The 24,535-nt window shown below is 43.1% G+C and overlaps 1 protein-coding gene across 1 annotated transcript in view; it reads left to right on the plus strand.

Moving 5' to 3' along the window:
* LOC133959238 (teneurin-2-like) overlaps window positions 1–24,535 on the plus strand; it is an 82,804-nt gene extending 58,269 nt beyond the window's left edge. The window contains exons 3-5 of the mRNA XM_062394357.1: window positions 12,809–13,102; window positions 19,394–19,444; window positions 24,510–24,535. Of these exons, the coding sequence (XP_062250341.1) occupies window positions 12,809–13,102; window positions 19,394–19,444; window positions 24,510–24,535 (371 nt within the window). The remainder of the gene's footprint in view (window positions 1–12,808; window positions 13,103–19,393; window positions 19,445–24,509) is intronic.

Here is a 24,535-nt window from a genome sequence, read left to right on the forward strand (position 1 = left end):
ACCCCCCGCTTTCACTGGCTCTCAACTCCACTGTTTCCAGCCATTACACACGTATTATCTAGACAGCTCGGATAAGCACAGCCAAATAACACATTTGTTCCTCGCCATAACATGCAGCAGCCTGGAAAGCTCATTACAAGTGTTCACTATTTAACACCACAGAGCGACATATTGGAAAGCAGCGATCCCAATAAGGTGGAGGCCTCATCGACATTTAACTGGAAATATAAGACGTGCGTTTGTTTGCTTTGTTTTAATCATAAAACTAGACATGACATGATAACAAAAAGCATATGACAAACATCTCTTTATCGTCAATCTACAGATGCAATAGGACTTTGTGTGGAGTAAGCCCACAGATGACTAATTATATAACTAGGGTAAAAGAAAAAGCGTGAAATTGAACCATTAGAAGTATTACAATAGGATTAAAAAAAAAACGCCACTTAAAGCAGTGAACAGGAGGACACTATTTCCTCTGCTCTCTTACTGTCTCTGTCCTCTCTCTCACTTCTGTCTGTCCTCTACATCTATCCGTTTGTCTGCTGTCCTTCAGCCTTCAGCTTGTCTAAGCTCTCAGCCTGGACAATACACCCCCCCCCCTCCCCCCCTCTGTTCAGCCCACCCAGGGGTTGTGTCGTCCCTGCACGTCCACCTCAAGGCAGCAGGCATTATGGCGGCCACTTCAGTCTCTAGAAGCTTTGGCCTTTTCCTTTTTTTATAGGGATCTAAATGAGCCCCTCTACATTCTCCTCTGCTGCTTTGCCCCCAGGGCTGGAAACCACACAGAGAATCCACCACCCACCTGCCTGCTTTCTACTGTCTGGACAACACTCAGGATCATCTTCTGTTCATTCACTTTCCTCATCTCACTTTCTCTTATGTCCTCTTTTGTCACATCTGTCATGGCGGTTTTCTCACCCTTATAATTTTTTCCCCCATCTCTCAAATCCGTGCTGTTCCTGTATTGTTGCCTTAGCAGCCACATCACACATTACTTATATCGAGGCCTTCTCTGTGGCTGTGTGAATGAGCACACTGTGTGTCTTTGTGCTCGATTTGGCTTTGACAACTGTCTGAGGTGTAAAGGTTTGACCTGTCAATTTCACTGAAATGTGCGTGTATGCTGTGGTGCACTCAGATTGGGCCCATTCAAACCTGGAACTGCATACTAGCTATACAAAGTGGTCATGGTTCTCTCACTGTGCATTCTCTTTCGTCCTTTTTCGTCCAGCATTAGAAGGCGTTAAAGACCCGTTTTACTTCCGTGTCAGATCCATGCAGAGTATAAAGAATAGCCAATGCAAGTGGACGACAATACCTACACCTAAACATGACAGTGTTTACAGGTTAACCTGCAATCTGAATGTTGTTTTGTCAAGTTCTTGAACACATCATTTAATGAACACTTGAAAAAAACCATCAAATCAATGTAGGAGACCACGTTGGGTCCACAGGTCTTACGCAGCATGGCAGAGACCCTGAGTCTGGTGCCTCTGGTTCTGTGCTGCAGCTGCCTGTGTTCACCGGTGGGAAGCCAGTGAGGGTTGTTGTCCTTGTCACTTCACTTGCAACCTCTCCTCTGCTGCTCCTGCACATTGGTGGGTTGAAATAACGGGGAATAGGGCGTACCTACCAAATGTTACGCCATCCGGTAAAGTTGTACTGCTAGCGGCGGTCAAGTGTCAAGTCTTGCCTATGTGTGTTTGCAGCCCTCCACGGGGGCCACAGTAGGGCTGACAGTGACAAGGACTGCAGTACATAGGGAGTTGGTCTCTGGAGATTGAGTTAGTAAACAAGTGCAGAAAATCCACAGAAATAAAAGAAAAGTACGTTATGTGTGTTTGTGTGCTTCTCTGTGTGCGCACATGCCTGTGTGTGTCCATGCATTCCACTGGGTATCAGTCGACCTGGGCCTCTGATGATCAAAAAGAGAACAAAGCAGCTGTATGCTATTAAAAATAAATGGCAGCCAGATTAATACACTCCCTCCCCTCTTCCTCCGATCCCTCTTTATCTTTGTCTTCACCCTGGCACTCTGTGCCTCTGCCAGCTGCTGACACTCAAAAGCATCCCGTCGCTGCAGCAATAGAGCAGCGGAGTCACTGAAGAATATCCTGGGGCCAACTCTGCTCCAGTCCCCCAGTCCTCAACACACTCCCACTCACTCCATCCCCATATTCACTCTTTTATAGACAGGAAACTACTCATGAAGGGTTTTTCTACGTGTGGTCCCTGTGCATGCAAGGAGGGCTTTAAAGAGGGTCTTAACTCAGACGAACATCTGTTTGAGCATTTGGCACTGGCAGACACACTCTCAGGCTACTGTACATGTTACAGGGCCCAGTTTATAGACTCTCACCAGCTCCTCTCCCTCTACATAAAAGGTTTTGTTTATATAAACGTATGAGGAATGATTATGGGTTTCCTTTTGACTTAACAGAGGGACTGGCACTAAGGGATTCACTCTTTAACATCATCCACGCAACTCGCTCTGCACCTCAGCTTGGTTCGTCAAATCCTTTGTGTAAGTGAGAGCATAAGCTATTAGCACTGATGTTGGCACAGGTGCATCCACACAAACACACACGCAAACACCGGGTGACAAAAGGGACGACTGAAGGTGCTGGCCATTTAGCACCGGCGCTGGCTCGTATTTACGGACACACACACGAATATTGTCTAATCAAAAAGACAAAGTTAAAGGTAATAATTAACCAATTAATTAAGTTAATTTAATAAAATCTATTATTTGGCAGCATCGGGGGAAACGTGTGCTGACATTTGCGTCAGCATTTTCATTCAATAAAATGTGTTTATCAGATGATATTGTGTGGATTGTGTGCGAGTTGAGTTAATCTATGTTTACTATGTAATGACCCTCTTTGACTCCGCTCTGGCAGCTTTTGATAAATGAGGCAGATTGTAAATGTCAGTGTTATCAAGTGTGTTTTTTTCTTCCCTCAGTTGAGTCGCCCACTTCCTAGGTTATAATTAAATGTGTTCCCCAGCCACAGAATGTAAATGTGCATGTATGTGTAGCAGACGTGTGCTGTTTTTTCTTACACGTGTGTACGTCTGTTCTGGCTTTGGTGACAAAGTGATACCAGTTTGAATGCTTTGCTTTTCACGGAATGCCATGCGTCTGAAGGTAGATGACGAAGAATGCCATGTATTCAGGAGGAAACTGTTTCAGCAGTGGTAGAAATGAGAAGAAGGAAGAATTTGATACATGAAAGCGAGTCGACAAACAAAACAGACAGTGAAATAATGACACAGGACAGAGTGTTTCTTTCATCAACATAATTTTCTACATCAAGACCTGTTGGAGTTCATTTCTCCTCATTCACTTACTTAGCACCATTTGTGACATATTTTTCTCCATGGAAGCACAAGGTTACATTTCCAAAGGTTTTTTCATGGTGCTTTTTTTTTTCTTCTCTTTCTTCCTGCACTGAAATAAAGTTCTCTATGAGTGGAACCAGGTTTAAATCCTGCCTTTGCTTCATTCTTCCTCCAGGCTGTGTTCGTCATGGCAGTGTTGTGGCTAGAAATGTAACCATTTTAAATAGTGACCTCTTTGCACTTTCAAAAAGTTAAAAGTTTTATTTAAAAGCATTTAGTTTATTATAGATGAAAACCTGTAATAATAAGATGTTGGGTTGGGTTGAGCCTAGCGATGATGGCTGATGAAATGTAATATGATAGTAATAGTAATTCCACCACCCCTCTACCCTACTGCGAGCCCCACACATTTCAATATCTTTGCTTTACCGGCGAGAAGGTATACACAATTTTTTTGTGAATCATGCCCAGTTCAAATTATTTGGCCCCAGTCCGAAGCTTTTATTTTTGGATATCTGTTGATGAAAGTGATGACCAACATTTTGATGCATCATGTGCAACCTGCCAAGTGAATTTATGTTTTTAGATGTTTCTGATAGCACAGCGTGGCATTCTGCTTGTAAAGACTGCGCAGTAGGACTATAGTTTCATGGAGCCTCATTAGTGTGTTTCAGCTCATTGTTGAGCTTTATGGTCGGCAAAGCCACTGCAAATCCATCATACCCACACAGCAGACAGGGGTTTGTTATTTTCTTATCAAGCTGGTATAGAACCAACAGAGCTAAAAGAAGAAATTAGACTTTATTCAGTTCAGCAAAAATGTCAAACAATATACATTTTAAACGTAAAAGATGTTTTTGTGAGAAGTCAAACTGATTCAGTCTATATCTTGGTTTAGACCTTAACGACAGTATGCATTAAATACGACCAACAGAGGTCAATAAAGTCTAAAATTATCCAGTCTCAACGTCACCTTTGAACAGGCCACAAAATTAGCGAAACAGGTAGAAATGTAAGGGCCAGATCTGACCATGTTACAGAGATTTTATATTTACTGGATTTGCCTGTTTATCCAAATCTGCAGCAAGATGTAATGGCCCCTTCCTTGAGCCCCGACCAAAACTGTATGAAAATTGGTTCAGAAGTTTCAAAGTATTCATTCTCACAAGCAGACCAATGCAATAAAGGACTGTAAACATAACCTCCTTGGTGGAGGTAGTAAAATGAATACGGAGCACTGACACGGCATGTGTGTGATGTCTAAGTCTCCCACCTTAACCTACATACAGAACTAGAGAACTCACAGAGAATCCTAGAATAAACCCGTCAATTCCCATTTCCATTGGTAGTAAGGAACGTATAGAAACGTGTTATTTGGTCATTTCAATATCGTCTTATCGGCAAAAAATATATTTGCATAATGTTGAAGCCAGTACATCAGGAGACCTGCATGCATATTGCAAAATATCCATTTTTAGTAGCAGAGTGCTCACCTATTGATCTAACCTCACTTTACACTGCATGTTCAGTTCAGCCAATTGGTAATAGAACTGTGTCTGCATTTCTTCACAGGCTTGTGTGTCTGCTCTCTCATCCTCGCAGCAGTGGACATCTACAGTGTACTACTCCCCAGGCAAACTGGTCTCATCAGTAACATTTCTTCAGCATTCCTGCAAATCCTTTAAATTTAATATTGATTCTTTCAGTGGATGCAGGTGCAGCGTTCCAGCAATATACGCAACCGTCTCCTGGTCCAGTCAACTTTGGCCTCTATTCATGGATGAGAGGCGTTTCACTGCGTAGTGCTACACCTCTCAGCGACAAGCCCTCGTCCAGAGTGCATGGTGTCCTGTCATGTCCTGTCATGTCCTGGCTTACCCGGACTGCTGTCCTCTGGGCTGGAGCAGAGCTAGCCCAGGGATGGATGACATTTCTCACACCTATTTTGGTCTGCTCATTAGGAGGTGCAAGGGCCCCTGTGGCTCGGGCTGAGGCCACAAGAACGCATGTCATCTGGGAGGTGTGGGAAGTGTTTGACCACAACGCTCCTGTTTGGATAAACCTGCCAGGTCGTTACTGCGCTGCTGATAGCAGCGTTAATTACCGGCCACATGCTAGGGCATATGTACGTGTGTATGCATGCGTGCATCTGCGTGTGAAATAGATGTTTCAGATAATCGACACCGGGCAGCACGAGGCTGCCGTCTGTGTGCTGCGTCGTCCTGTCAGGACACGTCGAGAGGCTATGTTGTAACGTATGTGAGCAGCCGCCACTCACAAGCTCAAGAGAAAATCTTTCCATTTCATGAAACTGTGATATTAATATCCATTTTGGATTCATTCTTTCAAACCTCAAAAAGGAATTACATTTTTCAATTTATCAAATTAGCCGTACTCAGGTTCTGTACGTAGTTGTTTCAGATTATTTCCCTCTTGTTTATTATGTTTATATAGTAAAACAAAATGTGCATGATTAGTTTCAGATGTGAAGAGAAAGTATTTTAATCAGTATCATTTGTGGCCGACAGTATCATCGGCCACAACCCACTTACGAAAGTACAAGTCAATGAATAAAACTCTTTTTGAGGGATGAGGCTTCTGCTCTGATAGCCATGAGGGTGATGACAGAGATAACATAATTGGATATTTTCGATATTTAGAAAAAAGATAGGGCCTTCCATCGTACCCTCAAACATTCTAATACTCATACTCACTAAATAAGGAGATCAGGTTGATTCGAGAGCTCATCTTAAAATACTTATCTCAAATTAATGACCATCTAATAATTTGAATTAGGCAGTAATTATGGGTTCCTGTCTCGTATTACTGATTTACTATCATATTGTGATTTATTAGCTTATAAATTTGACTTTTTTGATCTCATAAAGTTTACCCAAGCATTCATCATATTTTTTTCTGTCACTTCTGGAAATAGGTTTCCATAACTTCAAAAAAAAAGATTTTTAACCATATAAAGGGTTTGTATATTATTCACAAGGAATCAATGACACCCTTTCAAACATCTGATGGCAAAAAAATATAAAGTAACTTTTTTTCTAAAGTGGTGCATGGTAACGGCACGTCGGATAAAGATAGGGTCATATCATACATGATTGCAGCAAATTGAACAACAGTTACCATTTGGATCAGTCGGATAACAAAGTGAACATTGCATTAATCCAGTATTGAACTCATGGGTGGAGCAGAACAAGCTGCGCACATAACAGTGTCATGTTGACTCCTCACACAGTTTAACTGAAGAGGTTCAGTTAAAGATGAAGGAAAACACATCATATCAAAAAGGATCTCAATAACAACATCTTTAGAGGATTTTATTAGCATCCTCACTTTCTGGTGTACGTATGCAACGCTCCCTTCCAGTTCATACACTGGCTCCCCACTCATCGCCATGGAAACCAAGCTTTGTGGAAGTGTTTGTTCGTGTTCTGCGCTGCTCTGTGTGTGTGTGTGTCTGCGCGCATGTGCTTGCGTGTGTGTGTGTGCGCCAGGGTAATAACAGTCAATCGCGCAAACTCAATTCTCACTCTCTCACAGACAAACATCACCTTGAACCTTCACCTGTGAACATCACGCATTCCAGGCGAAGCAAAGCATCACTCTGCTCGGGTGCTTTCAGTAAACGCACCGGCTCAACAACACTGTGATTAACATGTACACAGTGGCGCTCAGTCTGTGTGGCTGCGTCTTTCTCTCCCTCCGCCTCTCTCTGAACAAACTGCTTACCGTGACCGAGGGTTTCATCATTCCCCGTCAGCTCACCTCTAGTCTCTATATTTCACTCCCCATTCTTTCTTCCTCTCCTCCCATATCAACTTAAGATCAATTACAATTCTCTTCTCCCAGCACAGCCCAGCACAGCAGCGGTCCGAGTGAACCGAGCTCCACATCGTTTTTCATCGCCTTGACACAAAACAAATTCAATGACCACGTCTTTCAAAATTCATGAATTCATGAATTTTTCCTCACGCAAGCTCTCATCAATTGTCTCTGGACTGTATCTAAAGTTAGTTTTGCATGAAGTCTGTTTACATAATCGTTTTCTTGTTATAATTTCATTACTGTCTAAACAAAGACTGAACATTTTGAGGAGACGTGATTTACATGGACACGAGCAAAGATAGACGAGTGTCTGACAGAGGATATTGAGTGACCGCGAGAATGAGAGGCGTGTGTGACAGGAAGGCCATCTGTCCTGTGGTCCCTGTTGAGTTCTGACCAATTATTATTCATTATCCTCAGCAGATATTTCATACATGTGTGCTCTTTTCATAGAGTACTTACATGACAGAACTGGGATCACTGCAGATCCATTTTCTTTTTATTTGGTGAAAAAAGAGGTTATTTCTTGTCCATTATCTTATATAAACACGTAACTCTTAAATGAATGAATTGTTGCTGGGAAAAAGACTTTGCAAGCGTCACAGTTAAGATGAGGTACTTTGGTAGTTTTCTGAAAGCTCCATTGCCTTTGTGCTATTTTGCATGTAAATGAAAATGGTCCAGAGTTAAAAAAAAAAGAGTCAACAATAAAAAAATTGTATAACCAATTACACAAGGTAATATTCCCCATCTTTTATTATCCAGTCCTCCTTCGCTGTCCTTTCTTCTTCTTTTTTTTTCATGGCGCAATGCGCAGCTCAATGATTCTTTTTAAAACACACTCGCACTGAGCGACATTGAGGGAAGACAGCGTGACAGATTATGGGAGACACAGTCGAGCAATTTCAGTTTGGGATTTGATCCCAGGGGAGCAGGAGTATGTGACCCCTGAATTTTTGGGCCTAACTGCTGTAACGTCTCTACTTTCCCTTGTTTCCCCCCAACTTTCCTTTCTCTTTTCCTCCTGTGTCTTTCAAAACGTTTCTCACTTTTAACTCTCGATATTTGAAAGGAATATATGTAAATATGTATATGTATATTTTATTGCCTCATATTTCAAAGAAAAGAAAGCACAGAAGAAAAGTTTCGTTTCTGCAGGGGTGCTAAAGTGCAGTGCAGATGAATTTTGAATTGAATGTAAATGAAAATGGAGAATATCAAGAAACTACCCTTTTTCGCTGCTATTAGGCCCAAATTCTGCTGTTTCCTTTGCAATAAAAAAAAAGAAAATGAGGCTTTTATGATTATTAGCAGTAATTTCAGGGGATGGCTGGGAAAATTGCTCTGCACTGTTGCGTTAGCTTCCTGATTGTTGTGCACCCGCCACCCAGGAGCAAATCTGTTCACTAGTTCAGCCCTTCCGGACAAATCAGAGCTTGCTCCGGACTTCAACTTCCTACAAAGCTCAAAATGGCAGGTCCAAGGGTGGTCTGAATTTTAACCTATTGCATCTGCAGAAACCAACATAATTGCAGGGATGCCAGACCACAGGTCCTGCCAGCTTTACACCTTTTACAGAATAACACGGTGGGGCGAAAGGAAAGTCAACCACTGCAGTGTCCTGCTGCCTGCACTTTGCCTGTCAAACTGCTAACAAGCACAAATGATTTTTTAATGACAGGCCCCTATTCCACAAAGCTGTCTACTCACAAACACACACGCACACTCACAAACACGCTGCGCACTGCACACGTTCGCACCCACACACATCCATAATGAGTTTTATCAAGGGAAGTACATTTGGTTTAATGGATCACTGCAAATGCCATTCCCACTCGCGGTGTTGTATTCAAGTTCCAACAAGATGCTCCCGTCTCCCCAGCGTCACCTGTTTTCTGAGATACAACATGCGGCGCAGGGATCCTCCAAATGATGATGAATCTCAGGTGCAGGAAACCAAACTCCCTATTGAGCAGAGAAACAAGAGAAACTGCTGCTTCAACCAGGCTTTGTTTTTAACAAGTAATTGGTCTTTATAAATGAGTGTACGTGAGATTCAGTGTGTGGCCTGTTTTCTGCTGTAAAAAAACCCTGAAGGTTTGCATAGGAGACGGTGTTGCTCCATTAGACAGTGAGACAGTGAAACATGATCCATGAAGCTGGAGACAAGATAAGAATAATTCTTATTAGACCGCAAAGCCCTGCACAGGAGCTGGAGGAGTGAAATATTCTACTTATATTCTCTCTTTTTACTGTGGCAGCAGACATTTTATTTTTCTGTTTGAAGATGATGTGGGGCAGCAGAAGGCTGTATTTTGATTGGCCGAAGCAGCACCTGACATTGACGCAAAAGGTCCAAACCTGGTTCGACCTCGAGCCCTCACCAAATAGTTAAGTTTAGATTTGCATTAAAATGTGAAACCCCTGTGTGGTCAACGTTGCTACAGCAACACAGTCCATGTAATGAGACGGAGTAAACAATGAACCCTAGCACAAGTGGACCACTGCTCATTCCATTTCTCCTCATTTTAACCATGACCATCCTGGAACCCTGGTTCATCATTGCAAGCACGAAGACAGATCTCCTAACTTTCACAAAGCACTTTTGAAATTTCATTATAACACATGAAAGCAAACCAATTCTACCAATTCTACATTGCATTTTCCAAATCTTAAAAGTGACGGGATGTTTTTGTCTTGATTTCTCAAAAAGCAATGTATTGATCTTGATGAAAACGATCAGGCATGTTTAGGAGCCTGATATATATGAGTGGGTTTTACAGATCCATATAAAAATCCAGTCTATTAGTGGCATCAGATCTCTGATGCCACTTATCGTTCTTTATTGCACAGATCAACAGCGTATGTTGCCGTTTCATTTGAGGGACTTGTTGAACACACAAATGAACAAGGTGGCTGTCTTTTTTCACACGGTTATAGTTGATCTCATCATCATTTAACTGACTGAGTTCTGCTTGTGTTCTGCCTTTTCTGGTCACTTCCTTCCACCTTAATTCAGCCCCAGTCGTATGAGCATGTACTTACAAGCGAGCTTGTATTCTGTCTTGTCGACAGTATGACCTGGTGACTCGGGGGCTCTCTGTTCTTTTCTCTCTCTCACACCCTTTCTTCCCCTGTGTCCTTCACTCTATTTTTCTGCCTATCATATTCTATGCTTATGTCTTCACACACTCGTCTACACATTATTAACTACATTTTTAACTATGCTACATCATGGTGTTTTTAGATATATTGCTTTTTACCTTTTAGCATACCCTGATTTCATTTAAAATGTGCTCAGCACATACAGATTTAGGCACTTCTCACCCCTCATATCGTGTTTTCCTGCTCTTTTCTTCTCCACCTCTTTGTCATTATCCCCAGTGTCTTTAGAAATGTGTTGTATTCTCTGTCTGCCTCCAGCTCTATACCACCGCCCCATAGCACAGTCTAAACCACACATATACCACATACATGTTTAATGCATGGATCAATCGACAAACCCATGTGGCAGCACGTACACAAAGGACGGACACAGATGGTGGGCAGCCCAAGGCAGCAAGGCTCGGAACACACATTACTGTGCATTATAAGCGTGTGAATGACACTGACAGTATTGTAGAAAGAGAAAGGCATTGATCTGATTAGAATGCAGCGCCACATTTGCCCCCACATCTGTCATAATATCATGTTACAAACATCCAATTGGTTTTCTATTTGCAGAATAACTGAGATGGATTTTCATGTCTGCTCCAACCCCTCACACCAATCCATCTCTCTTTGAGTACCTGTAGATTGCTACCACATCGGGCCACGCCTGCCGCTGATGCTGATAAGGAGTGATTGGACTTTTGCATGTGTAATCACTGGTTATGGAATGTTAATTGCACAGAACGGTGGCCTGTGGGATGTAACATAAGACATGTGTGCCAAGGGGACGCACACACATGCACACGCACTAATGTAATGTGTCGGTCTCTGCATAGCGTTTGTATAGACCAGAATGTGTCATTGTAGTCGGATGGGATCCTTTTTACATAAAGGCTCATACCAATTGTGCAGTAGACACTAATCTAGCGGGCGGTTCAATTTTGGCAGGTGCTGACTGATGCTAAAGAAGCAGTGTGTGTTCTCTGCTCTCTCAGGCCTCCTGGAGTTCTCTCCCGTCCTCCTACGATACTTCATCTCAGGTACGGTTTCAGTCAAGTAGATCCCCCTGTAAATACAGTAGCGCTGTAGTGAGAACTACCAACAGACTGTGAAATTCCCTAGACTTACATGTTCATATAGTAAAGAAGATTCCCTTTGTCGTCCTTTATGATCAGTGGGAGGAAAAGACCACAAAGCGAAGAAGACGAGGAATGGTAATAACTCTGTGAGGTCCTGAGTGCCTTTGTGCTGTAGCTGGTTTGGTGCTTGGCAATCTGTAGCCTCGTAGCTTATTTCCCCAGTTTTCCACTTGCCTCTCCTCTCTAGTCCAGTCCATCTGTTCGTCTGAGTAGAAGTTTGGAGCCTCTCTCTAACTTTCCTTCCAGCGCCCCCCCCAACTTCCTCCCCGCTTTCAGCTCCTCTCTCGAGTTTTCGGCGCGGCTGTGAAGAGGAGCCCTGAAGATCCAGCAGACGATTCTCATCTGTTTAATTCCCGTCTCTCTGATTGCGGCCGCGCGCCTGATGAGTCACAGTTAACCCTGTCGCACAGCTGTGATATTCCCAGCGCATTGATTCGCGCAGTGGGCCTCCACAATGCCAACCTCTCTTCACTTGCCTCTTCCTCTCCCCTCACTCACAAACTGCTAATGAACTGAATCACAACTGTTTTTCCCCCAATCCCTTTACCCCAAGAGCTGATGGTGAGCGATTGCATCCACAATACTCTTTTAATTAGTATAGAGAATAAATTGGTTGAGCATGCCTTTTTCTTTAATTGCTTTTTCCTCTGTTTGGATTTAATTGGGCTGCAGCACTGTTTATTGATCTCCTTTGATGTGCTTTAATTTGGGTAATTTTATATATTTATTTTGGACGTGACGAGTCGCTTTGTCTTGAGGGCGAGCGCGCCAGGCGGCGGGGCCGGGGCTGCAGCCGCCTGCGGTGTGCTCAGTGAGCCTGGGATCCAGCATGTGATGGCAACTAGGTGGAGAGATGATCTAACCCAGAAGGCAGCAGAGCAGCTCCACTACAGTACGAGAGGCCTCAAGTGAACAGCACTCTGATCTCACATCAACACCTCAGGAATGCCAATGCGGGGGGAGGCAGGCCTTCTAAGCCAACCCTAACAGGCCTGCAGGCCAATACATATTCCTTCCAGCAGCTAGCTTGTAGTCAGTGGCTGATTCATGCTGCGTCATCTCTCCCCCTCCTGCCTTCCACAACAAAGCCCAATTTTCAGCCTCCACCTCCATAGTTTCCTAATTAGTCTGCTGCTCAGCGTGTGAAAGTTGGTTTGGTTTGCTAGAGGTGTGTGTGTGTATGTGTGCGCGTGCGCGTGTGTGTGTGTGTGTGCGCGTGTGTGTGTGAGCGTGCGTGCGTGTGTGTGAGCGTGCGTGCGTGCGTCCCCATTAACTGCTCTTACTTACACCGCTCTCTACACTCCCCCTGAGTAACTCCTGTCTCTCCCTCACAGGGGGTAACTTCACCCTGGCCGAGCTGGGAGTGTGTGAGCCAGCTCCCTCTCCGCACCCCGCTGCCGCTCCCTACTGTCCCGACCTGGGCCTCCTCCAGAGGGGGTACTCCCTCAGCGCGGGCTCCGACGCAGACTCGGACCCCGAGGGGCCGCTGTCTCCGGAGCGAGCCATCCAGCTGTGGGCCGGACGCGGAGGGGTGAAGTCTCGCCGCAGCTCGGGAGTGTCCAGCCGTGAAAACTCGGCTCTCACCCTCACTGACTCAGAGAATGACAACAAGTCTGATGACGAGTCAGGTAGGACAACGGACTCTTTAAACTGTGCTCAAGATAGCACACAGGCTCGCTGGTTTGAGCAAGCGTGAGTAAGAGAGTGAGTAGGACTGGATGAGGGCGTGAGAACAAATGGAGGAGGATGCATCAGACTGGTATTATGGGATAATCTATGTTTAAAGTAATCGTGAGGTGTCTTCTTCATTTCTCCCATCGATAATGTAAACGTCTGTCAATATATTTAAAATCGTCAGACCACTTCTCAAACAGCCGTATTATGAGCGGCTGGTGAGTTGCATGTATTGATTGAGTCTCTTTCTGATCTGAAGAACAGTAGTGTGACCCCCCCCTCAGGGAGTCAACCATACTTTCATCAATAGTACTTAGCTGAAGCCCTCTGACTCTACCTTCATGTATGCTTGTCTGCTCAGATAGCACCACGGCTCTGTCAGTCAGTCAGTCAGTACGTTTTTTTGGGAGATGGCAGATCATTATGTGATCCAACACTAAGATGCAGTGAGATACAAGAACATTACTTTTCACGTGCATCCTCCTTTTGTTTCTCCCAGTGAGTGTGAGCTGTTCCCAAAGGGAAACACCAGCCCCCTCCCCACCCGTCTTTGTTTTATTGCCAGCTTCCCATTTCCTTGTTAATCCTGACGCAGTTGTAAACCCGCGCGCGAGCTCCTCGCCAAGGTGTCAATGGAGGTTAATGAAAAGTGGATGGAAGGAAAAGCAACAGTCTAATTAATTGAATTCTCAGCAGCCACACGTATCAGCTGCGGATCCACCTCTGTTGGACTGAGGGGGCCGCGGAATCGGAGAAAACTTGTGTCGTCTGATCAAACTACTCAACACCTATTAAACACGTCAAGAAACACCTTCCATGAGATGTGCCTCTCATCCCACCACCCGATAATTGCTTTGTGGTTAATTACCAAGCTAATCTTGCAGCCACAGATATAAGCTGCCGACGCCGCTCTCGCTCTCTCTGTCTCAGGGCCAGGAGAACGCCATTGAGAGCTCAATTTCCAGACCCTGTAAAAATTACCTTCTTAATCCAACTCTATATTGTGATAATCATTTGCCTGCAGTATGATGTTACTCGGTGTTGATTGTTCAGAGGATCAGAAGTTTTTTTTTCCCCATAACAAAGTTTGTCAAAAGAAACGTATTTCTAAGATCCTGCAGGGGGGCCCAGCGTTGACTTGTCAGTTTGAAAAAAAAAAAAAATCACATTGATTAATATGCTGAACATGTGTCAAATCAAAGTCAATTAAAAATAAAAAGCTTGCCCTCTATAGCGTTCAGGAGAACCACTGGCTCACACCTTTAGGCTCGTCTCATGGTTTCACAGGCCAGAGATTTAGATCAGGCTTCAGTGTCTCTGTCTCTGCCAGCATGAAGAGATCAGAGGCACCGCAGCAGCCTGATACAAGAAGCAGGTGTGTGTGTGTGTGTGTGCGCGTGTGTGTGTCAAGTCAATTTGTTAGTTACTTAGTTGCTCTGAATGACGGAAATCTAACCCCTCATTCCTGCATCTCATAGTGAAGGTGTATTACACCTCAAAGTACCTGATGGCAGATTTAACCTCCACCAGATTAAACCCATGTGTGTGCCCCAAGCAGTGTGTGTGTCTGTATGTGTATAATACTTAGCCTTTCATCGTCTTCGTATATGCTATTTTGTTTATGTGTGAGTGTAAGAGCGTGCATAAGCCCAAACCATGCACATGTGTGAGTAAGTGTGAAACAGCAGCAACTTGAGTGTCAAAACAGCAGGAGGAGGATCTGAGGCCTCTAATAATAGAGATTGACAGAGGCAGACAGAGAAACAACATCATAAACACATGCTAACAAATCAAGAAGACGGTGACGTGCTAAAACACCAAACGGCTCACTGCACCGCTCTCATCTCGCTGCGTCTCTAACAAGCCTCAGAAGTCTCACCTCCACTTGCTTCTCCTCCTCCTCCTCCTCTTCATCTCCCTCCTCTCCCACCTTTCTTCTTCATCTACCAAGCCTCTTCCTCTGTCTTCTCCTCGCTCACGCTGCGCCGCTTGCCGTCCCTCGTTATGCTCCTGTCAGCGCGGCCTCCCACGATGACTGACAGGTGTCACTTTGAGGGTCTAGGGTTCCCCTTCAGGGCAGGAGCGTACACGTGGATGGATGTGCGCGAGTGGCCTACTGCAGGATTCACTACCAAAATAGAAAGCCCAGGGAAATGGTGACAGACATCCCAGACCTCAGGGAGAGTACTATTTGTGTCTCTGTGCATATGCGAGGTTTTATTTTATGTCAAAAGAACAACTGACTGCAGATGGTCACCTCCCAAACTATAATCTCGTCTATTTCGTCTTGCAATTAATAATTATTTAGTTTACAACAGCAGTAATGATCAGTAATGAACTACAAATGGATTCCAAAATCAGTTCGAAATTGGAACAAGTCTCTTCCCCTATTCCAGGTTGCTAAAATACATGTACTTTTTTCTAAATAGTTTGATTGGGAAAAACAAACAACACTAAACCTGAGTCGATAACAAATTAAAGAGTGTGAACCTTCAGATAGATGGAAGTCTTTCACGCTGCCTGGTGCCTCCGCTAGTCTCAACACAATTAGCAGTACATACCACCTAATGTAAACAAGCAGAACTCATATAATTGGTATAGAGAACTTTGAATGCACCTTGTGTTTGAGTTGTTTTTTTTATGAGTTATCAGGTCAGAGCTCAAGGGTGTGTGTGTGTGTGGGGGGGGGATGTGTGTGTGTGTGTGAGAAAGGGAAATATGTCAAACATATTGCATTACACATTTGTTTCCTAATATCAATATTTCTACATATGTACACAATGTTAATCAGAAATACAAATAAACAAATTAACCTCACTTTGGTTGAAATTCAACTTTTTTACAATTGTCAGACTAAAGGATACAAATAGAATCTAACCATCTATATCAATGCATGCGTTTCTGCAGTTGTCATGGAGATTGTTTAGATGTCATCCATGACAATATAAACAGAGCATTTGTTGTATTATTTGTATCTTTTCAAGGAAAATCATTAATTTGATAATTTGACCCCATTATCACTCGATGATTTAACTGGTAGCTGATGTACAACAATATAGATTTATGGTCCATCCCTATTCCCACATGTACACATGCATTGACAAATAGTTTTTTGTCAAATCTTTTAACGAACCACTGATTTATCCTATTTTTCATTTCACCTCATCAGAACAACACATTTACAGTGGAAGCTTATTTGAGTTTTCACAATTTCCCCTCTCTCAGAAATGTGCTTCACCTGTTCACTGTTTCATTTGCAGATCTCTGGCATCTGGTGAATCAGTTCCTAAATTAAAGCTCTGATGTTTTTTTTTGTTTTTTTTTTCATTTACTGCTAAATTCCAATTACCAACAAGTATATAAAGCCTGTTAAATTAGTTTTCTAAATGCAACTCAGGGGTTTCAAAGTTTCCCTACATCGCGCTTTATTGTCGAGTATTGAATAAAGACGCTCGGCTTTTATTGGCCCTTCCAGACACTATTAAAATAAAGAGACTAGAACGTTGACTTGGCAGAGCCGGTACACGTTTCATTTGCACAAGCAACACAGTGAGACATACAAATATGAGCATAGAGAGCCGTGTTGGGGGGGTTTCATTTTGGCAAAGTGAAGGAAGAGATTTACTGTCGCACTGTGCACTGCCTCGTAAAATGTCCGTCTGGAAACACGGGCAAGAAAATAGAAGCGCTCGTAAATTCCCACGGCAGCGGCTGATGGTTGCATCCAACCTGAATTGATCAGGAGGGGGAATGATTAAAACATGCATTAGATGAAATAAGATCAGGCTCTGACATTGATTTAAACCTGAAGCCCAGCACCGACTTTATTGCCACAATCCATAGTCCGGTGCTCCCCACGTGCTTGTGTGTGTGGGTCCATATGCTGCTGTGTTTCCCTCATTAAATAGCAGTCTGTTAAGGAAACAGGCCGAATCTTATTCAACTTCAACATTGTTTCCCGTCAATAAATCTCGGCTCTACTCATACGGCTGACTTTATAAACACTGACACGCGGCTGCTTGCTCACTGCGCAGTCGAGGCCCGGCCCACGTTGATTAGCTGCTCGCAGACACCGTCACTGTCCTCCTCCCTCCCTCTGGCTCAATCTCTCCATCTGGTCAGCTGGATAATAAATCACTGGGTGGTATTGTGACGTATGTGACAGGGAGTATTAATCTCGTAATTAGAAAATGAAAAGGTGGCGCTAAATTTAGTCTGGCCTTTCTGCCTACCCGGGCCACCGTCTGGGCGTGCTCGACTCCCTGGTTTCCCCCAGATCAGGTCCTTCTTGTTTTTCCCATGCTCCTCAAAGCTTTTTCTCTGTGAATATATTTATATTTATATATATATGCAGTTTCAACTTTATGGATTTTTTTTTTATACAATGCAGATTTCTTTTTTTTAATTCATTAAAACATCTGCAGTTGGAGCTTTAATTATACTTTATAAAATCTGCGTTGGGCAAAGTGATTCCTGATTAACTAATCAAATCTGCCAGCACAGGTGGCAGAGTGCCTGCACCCACTCTGTCCTCTTTCAAACCAAATCAAACCCATTCACGTCAGCACATTGGGCCTTTTTGAAACTTTGGAGAGTCCGACTCTGAAAGGATCTGTATCGTAATCACGGTAGATTAGGATAATGTTTAATTATGATCATTTTGTTTCTGAATAAAAAGTGATCTATGCTTTAGTACACAAAATATATATTTTATCTTTCGTTCTTTTTTCATACCTCTTCTTTCCATCGTTACCAGCAACTCGGTCCACGTCGCTCCTGTCCATCAAATCCAGCAAACACTTATGGAGTGGGACTGGCGGGGTCCCCCAAGACCACTGCCGTCCCCTCGGGGTCTCTGGGAGTGTGTGCGCGAGTGGGAAACTTGGAGTGAGAGCCGGAATGTGTGTTAGGAGGGTTGAGGGCATTAGCTTCTGATTGAGTTTTCAGAGAGCAACGTGGGGTGCGAAAGGCTCGACAATGGTCTAACAGAATTAGTAGCTTGTGATGAATGGTGTGTGAGAGCAGCACTGACAGCTCGCTTTCACAAACACACACGGCTGTGAGTGAGTGTGTGTTTGTGTGTGTGTGTGTGTGTGTTTGTGAGCGTGCATGTATACCTCTTTACTTCACCCACTGGTTCAAGGACTTTTTGTCCATACAGCACGATGCTGGAATGAAGGGAGTTGTGCAGGACATACTTTCAGACGTGCTGGCATGTATCTGTATGGAAGGGCGAGGGTTTGAAAGAAAGCTTTGCAGCTGGGATCAATAAAGATTGGGGTAGTCAGAATAGTGAGCGCAGCCGTCATGCACACGCACACAGTGAGGAATAAGAAAAATAAATATTCACAGTTTTTGTTGTGCATCTCTGACTCAATAAAGACATTGTTGGACCAGAGTTGATATTGCAGCAAAGACTAAAAAAGACACACTAACGCAGACGCGCACACACACACACACACAGGCAGGCGGGCGGGCGGGCGGGCGGGCAAGTGCGTGCACACACAGATGCAGAGGAGCAGTGTTTAATAAAAGCCCTGGGATATTGATCTCAGTAGATGGATGCTAACTCACATTAAAGGGAGAGGGAGTCTGGAGTGATAGCGAGAAGAGGAGAAGAAGGGGGAAACATAAGCGGTGAATAAATGGAGAGGGAGAGATGAGGGGCGTGCGGCATTCATGAGACGGGTTATTGTGTGTGCTCGGCGGTGTAAGCAGGCCGCAGTGGTAGCCTTCGCAGCGAGGGCACACCCGTACAGACGGCATTACTGTCAGGTATAAGAGTCACAGGAGCGCTGAGATATCGCCGGCATTGGACTTGTAACTAGCTGACGACTGCGCTTCCGTCCTAATAGGGGATTTAGTGAGCCGTAATGGCCCCTCATGCCACCTCCAGACCTGCCTCACAAAGGGAGGGAGCGGGAGAAGGAGCCGGGGAGAGCAAATTGAGAATTCTCCAGCCAATTATGAGTGATCATAACGGTCAGCGCTTTGCCTCCTAATGAAGGCTGGAGGTACAAGGCTGGGAGCGAGAATGAGGAGGAGAAAAAGGGGCTTGATTGTTCAAATTCCCGTTGATTTATATTTCAGTACTAGAGTCAAAGCCATTTGTCCATCCTGTTTGTAGTTTTTCTTTACACCCATTCATTCTCCCCGTCTTGATTTGTCATAATCTTATACTTTGGATTTGTTTCTTTTCCCCTGTTTTTTTCTTTCTTTCCTTCCTCCATTTCTTTCTCCTCCAGTTTACCTAGACGATGAGGAGGATGCGGATCCATTTGGAGACTATGTGATCAGTAAGTGCTGTCTGACTCTAGCCTCATTGTTTGTACTGTACATGATCGTGTTTGATGTGCTGTTGGGCCCTTTTGTATGTGCGTGATTAAGTGTTTTGTCTATTAGGCGACGGTTTTATGAAAGAGGCTGTGGCACACAATGTATAATCTTCTGACTGGGCTCCGGCTAAGAGACGACAACATTATCCCTTAAAGGCTCGCTCTCTCTCTTCTTTTTAAGTATGATTGTACGTTATGCTGTAATTGTTGCGATATTCACATCTCTACGGGAAACAATTTATCTTGTGCAGGCCTGATGATAAAAGTTGATTTAGCGTCGGGGGGGAGGAAAAAGGGGGCCAGTCAAAATACCCGCTTGCTGTACATTACTCTTGTGTTCTATCCGAAACATGGCAAGGCCATTGTTCTTTCTCACATGGCTCATCTGCATTTACGAGCTCCTTTCATTGTGATCTGCTTTTCATTAGCTCACGTCCAACTGGTTAATCTCTTTGCACTTGATCAGAGAAAATTTCCCAGAGGGCGCCTCCCCCCCCCCCCCCCCCACCACCACCATCCTCCATTGTTGAAAACGCGGCCGTATTTACTTGTGATTGGAGATTGTTTGTCTCTATGAGTGTGAATAAGTGTAAATGTTTGTGTTGTTGTGCTGCGGAGCTTTCGCCTGTTTTCATTAGTAAGATGTGATTGGTTGGATTGTGCGTGTGTAGGAAGGAAAATAAACTATTGAGTATGTTAAGGGGGTGAAGTTTTTCCGTACACCCGATGTTTCGAGCAAGAGGATTTTTTTGTACATATTATGCACGTGTTAGAATTAAAACTCGAGGTTGCGGCCTTTGAGCAAACAGAAAAGACGACATTCATGCACCTGGCAGCAACACGCTGAGGAGATAATGGAGCACCGGCTGTCTGCTTGGAAACATTCACTGGTTAATCTTCTTGAAACACTTTTGCATAGAAAGAGAGAAGCCGTACGTCACAGTTACAGGGACACACATTCAAGGTGGGCGAACTCACACATACAAACCAAGAATGAAGTAATGTAGAAATAGAAAAGTTACCTGAATATCGCTCATTTCATCCCACCTATACATGCATGTGAAATAGATAAGTGGATGTAATAACGTGCACTTTTCTGGGGGTTAATGTGCATCTGAAGACTTTTCTTTTCTGGATGAATTAAAACTACTAATATGAGGCAAAGTTATCACACCTAATATTTACAGATTCTAATTTCCCTCAATGCCTTATTTTATTACTTTCTGTCTGTGGCAACACGTCAGTAATTGGATGTGCACAGTCTCCTGGTTCCAGGTGGGTAAATATTCACAACTTGGAAATGAAAGTCCCGAAATATATTTATTTGCCATATGGCATATACAGTACACAATAACTGTGAAGTGCAACATCTTAACCTTTATTGTATTCTGACACATTCCTTGTAAGAATTGATATCAGTATAACACTGGAGAACAGTACATAATATATTCTAGGCCTCAGACTTACATTCTCCTTTCCCAGAGTATATATTGTCACTCCCACATATGAGTGTAAAGTAGATACATATGTGAAAGTGAAAATATATGTGTGTGAAAGAAGGATGTACAGTATGTTTGTCAGAGGCCCAGCGTATGTTCCCGCTCACTTGATCCAGAAAAATAATTTTACTCATATATGATTCACAGACAATGAAACTATTTAATGAGCTGAAAAGACAGTTCCTCACTGATACTGATACAGAGCTATCAAAAGCTAACGGCTGACAACTGTACAAATCAAAATCTCTCATTCTTCTCCCCCTTCTGGAATTATTAAAGCATTATATCATTTTGGTACATTTTGAACGTCTCCAGCTCCTCAGAAACACTCACTTTCCATCAAGCGCTGCCCTGCATGGCTGCCACAGGCTGTCGAGATTTATTTCTTATGGATAGAAATTGAAATAAGGAATACCCTGTTCTGGTGAAAAGAAATGTCCATCATGCACATAGATAGAGATATAATTTTTTTATATTGTCAAACGCACTGAACATTAAGGGAAATGTATAATTAAATTACATTTTTGAATTATTTATTTAATATAACTAAATTACTGGAGATGTTCTGTTACAATATTGCCCCTCCGGATGCCGATACTGAACTTTGCATATTGGCTGATACGAAGTACCTTTCTGTTACTAGTGCATTTATAAAAAAATAAAAAATGTAATGATGTATTTTAGCAGCTGTTTGCTACTTACTCTGCATGGAAGTGATGTTGAATATTATATCTGAATGGTCTCAGGTTAAACCCTATGAAAAACAAACACATACAGAGAATGAATGCAATAAAACTACTTTTACTATCTAGTTTGACAGTTGTAACTGAGAAAGAACAAATAAGTCTAAAAAATATAATGCACAAAATACACTACTGGAAATCACTGCTACGCAGCTTTGTGGTTTGAAAGCGGCAAAAAAAAAGAGATTTCTGGGGAAATAAAATAGCTGTTTATTTTTGCAATATACGATGTGGTATCAGATTGGTACATACTCGCAGTCATCCAATCCGGCCCATTTCCGGCAATTTCATAGGCATTTCTGATGCTGGTACATGTCTAAAACGAATGTAATGTCTTTCAAAATGGCATTAAGCAATATACAGATTATTATAATGACAATTTCAGAACTACCAACCTACATGGATACATAGATCCATGCCACACGTCCAGACAATGACAAACAACCCACCAGTGAATGTAGAGGACATGTGGCTGCTCCCTCATCCATCATCTGAGGTGTCAGAAACACAGAATGTTGTCAGTTACCGTAACATCACCTAAATGTGGTTAAAAACTGGGTTCACCATGAAAATAAAAAAAGACTGTCCAAGCTGAAGTACACGGTTGAGATTAGGCAGCTTGTTGGTTTAAATCATTATGGACAAGTTAGCATGCTAACTCATTAAACTAGTAACGTTAGCATGCTGGTGTTTGCATTTCATTGGTGCAGCACATGATCACAGAGCCTCAGTGTGGACAGCCCCTCTTGTTTCATCGTGGTATCCGTTTCCCATTGATACAAGAAAAGATGCAGGGAAATTAGCACAGTCTTCAGATCTTTTTTTATTGGAAAATTACCAAACAGCAACTTGTCAGACTGAAATAAAGAGCAACAACAATAAACACATCAGAAACTGCAACAGAGTATTCAGCAAAAACAACAACATCTGTAGTGTGTTTGCGATGCTTTATTCTGCTCTCAGATTTCTCTGTATCATGTAACTACTCTGTTTGTTGAATAGTTTCATAATACATAAAGAGAGCGCTGCAAGAGAAGAATCAGGGACCAGAAATACACAAAACATGCTACAGAACTGGTGAATACAGTCCCACACTAGTTGAAGTGTTGTCAGACATGTTCACAATATGAAATGAAAAACAAACTCCTCCTGTGAACAAACAGAAGTCAGTGGGTATTTTGTACAATGAAAAAGATGATATGTCAAGGGTGTTTCATCCATGATAAAGGGAACCTTCTGTTGTAATGGACAGCCTTATTGATCTTACATTGTCTGGAAGGCCCTGGTTTTATAATGCTGTTTGGTTATTTTTTTTACTGCCATCCCTGTGCAGTGTGGGAATTAAATCACGTGTTTAATAGTGTATAAAAGACGAGTGCTGAGCATTTTAATGCGAGCCAATTAAATTCATATTAATTAATGCACGTTAACCTTTTCATCCTTGCAGAGCCTGTGGCGTGTCCATCATAACAAACTCTAAATGTTTAGTCTGAAAAGTTTCAAACTGATAAATGATGGCACATTGCCTTTGACCATTTCACCCAATTTTCCACACAATGATCCCCTCGGACACACAGATACCGGATTTTGAAGTAAAACATTGCAGAAAATCTTTCTACCTCGATTTAAATTTTGAGCTATTTGAGAGGAAATTTAAGGGGTAAGCTTAAGTGGTTAGTATAAGGCCTTAATGCATCATGGTAAAGGGACTTATCGGATCAGATGCTGAGGTATGTGAGGAACATAAAGTGTTTAGTATGAAAACACAGCACAATGTGGCGGGTGTAACAGTCTGGAGACTGCTGACAGATCACACACTGCATTTATTTTATGGAAGTTAGCAGCCATAGTGTCCCGAGGAAAACCCTGTGGGACAAGTAGTAAAAAGAGAACGAGCTGTGGTGAGAGGTAGAGGGCGATTTTTATGAGAGTGAATCAGACAGAATGGGGAAGGGAAGCTGCGGGAGACCAGATATCATTCAGAGGTTGTTTTTGTGTAATTTTTAGAAGGAGCCGTTCCAGCAGCTGTCACTTTATTGTTCCAGTATACAAATAAAAAAAGAAATGAGAATCGGCGTCATCATTAGCAGAATGGAATCAACAGTGCAGTTAATAAACCTTCATACTCCCTTTTTTTAATAGATTTTAAAAATAGACCACATCCAGCACATGTTCATCAAAAAAAAACAAAAAAACTTTGTATACCCTTTGTGGCCCTGTTAGTCTCTACATCAACATGTAGCAGCTGTGCTTGGTGTTCAGCGCTTCCTCCTCCAGCAGAGTGATTATGACAGGCTGATTGGTGCTTTGTTTTCTTGGGAACGAGAAGATCAATGCGGGGATGATAGCAAGGGCTGGGCCGGGGAGTGGAGAGAAAGGATAAGAGGGAAACACGGCTGGGGCATTGTCGCTTTCCAGTAGGAACCAGGGATCAGGGGATTTTAGTGGGAGGAGAGGATGGAGTTAAAAACAGATAGAATGGGGACAAAGCTGGGAAAAGTTGGGGGTGGGGGGGGTATTTGAGGGGATTGCAGGAAGAGGGTGGAAAGTGACGGATGAGAGAGGAAGATCCAGATTTAACAGTACAGTAGAAGAGATGGCCGAGGATTAACATTCTGTGGCTGTCTGCAAGTGCTGAGATAATCTCTGGTGGCCTGCAGAGCACTGTGGGAAGCCCACCACTGCCATGGGGGTTGAGGTCTTACACCAGGCTTGTCACTGCTTGTGTGTGTGTGTGTGTGTGTGTTTATTCCTGCGTGTGCTCATGTGTGACTCTCGGTCTAGGTGTGGCAGGTGGAAAGAGCTACTGA

The sequence above is a fragment of the Platichthys flesus genome, chromosome 8 (genome assembly GCF_949316205.1).
Source record: "Platichthys flesus chromosome 8, fPlaFle2.1, whole genome shotgun sequence".
NCBI lineage: Eukaryota > Metazoa > Chordata > Actinopteri > Pleuronectiformes > Pleuronectidae > Platichthys > Platichthys flesus.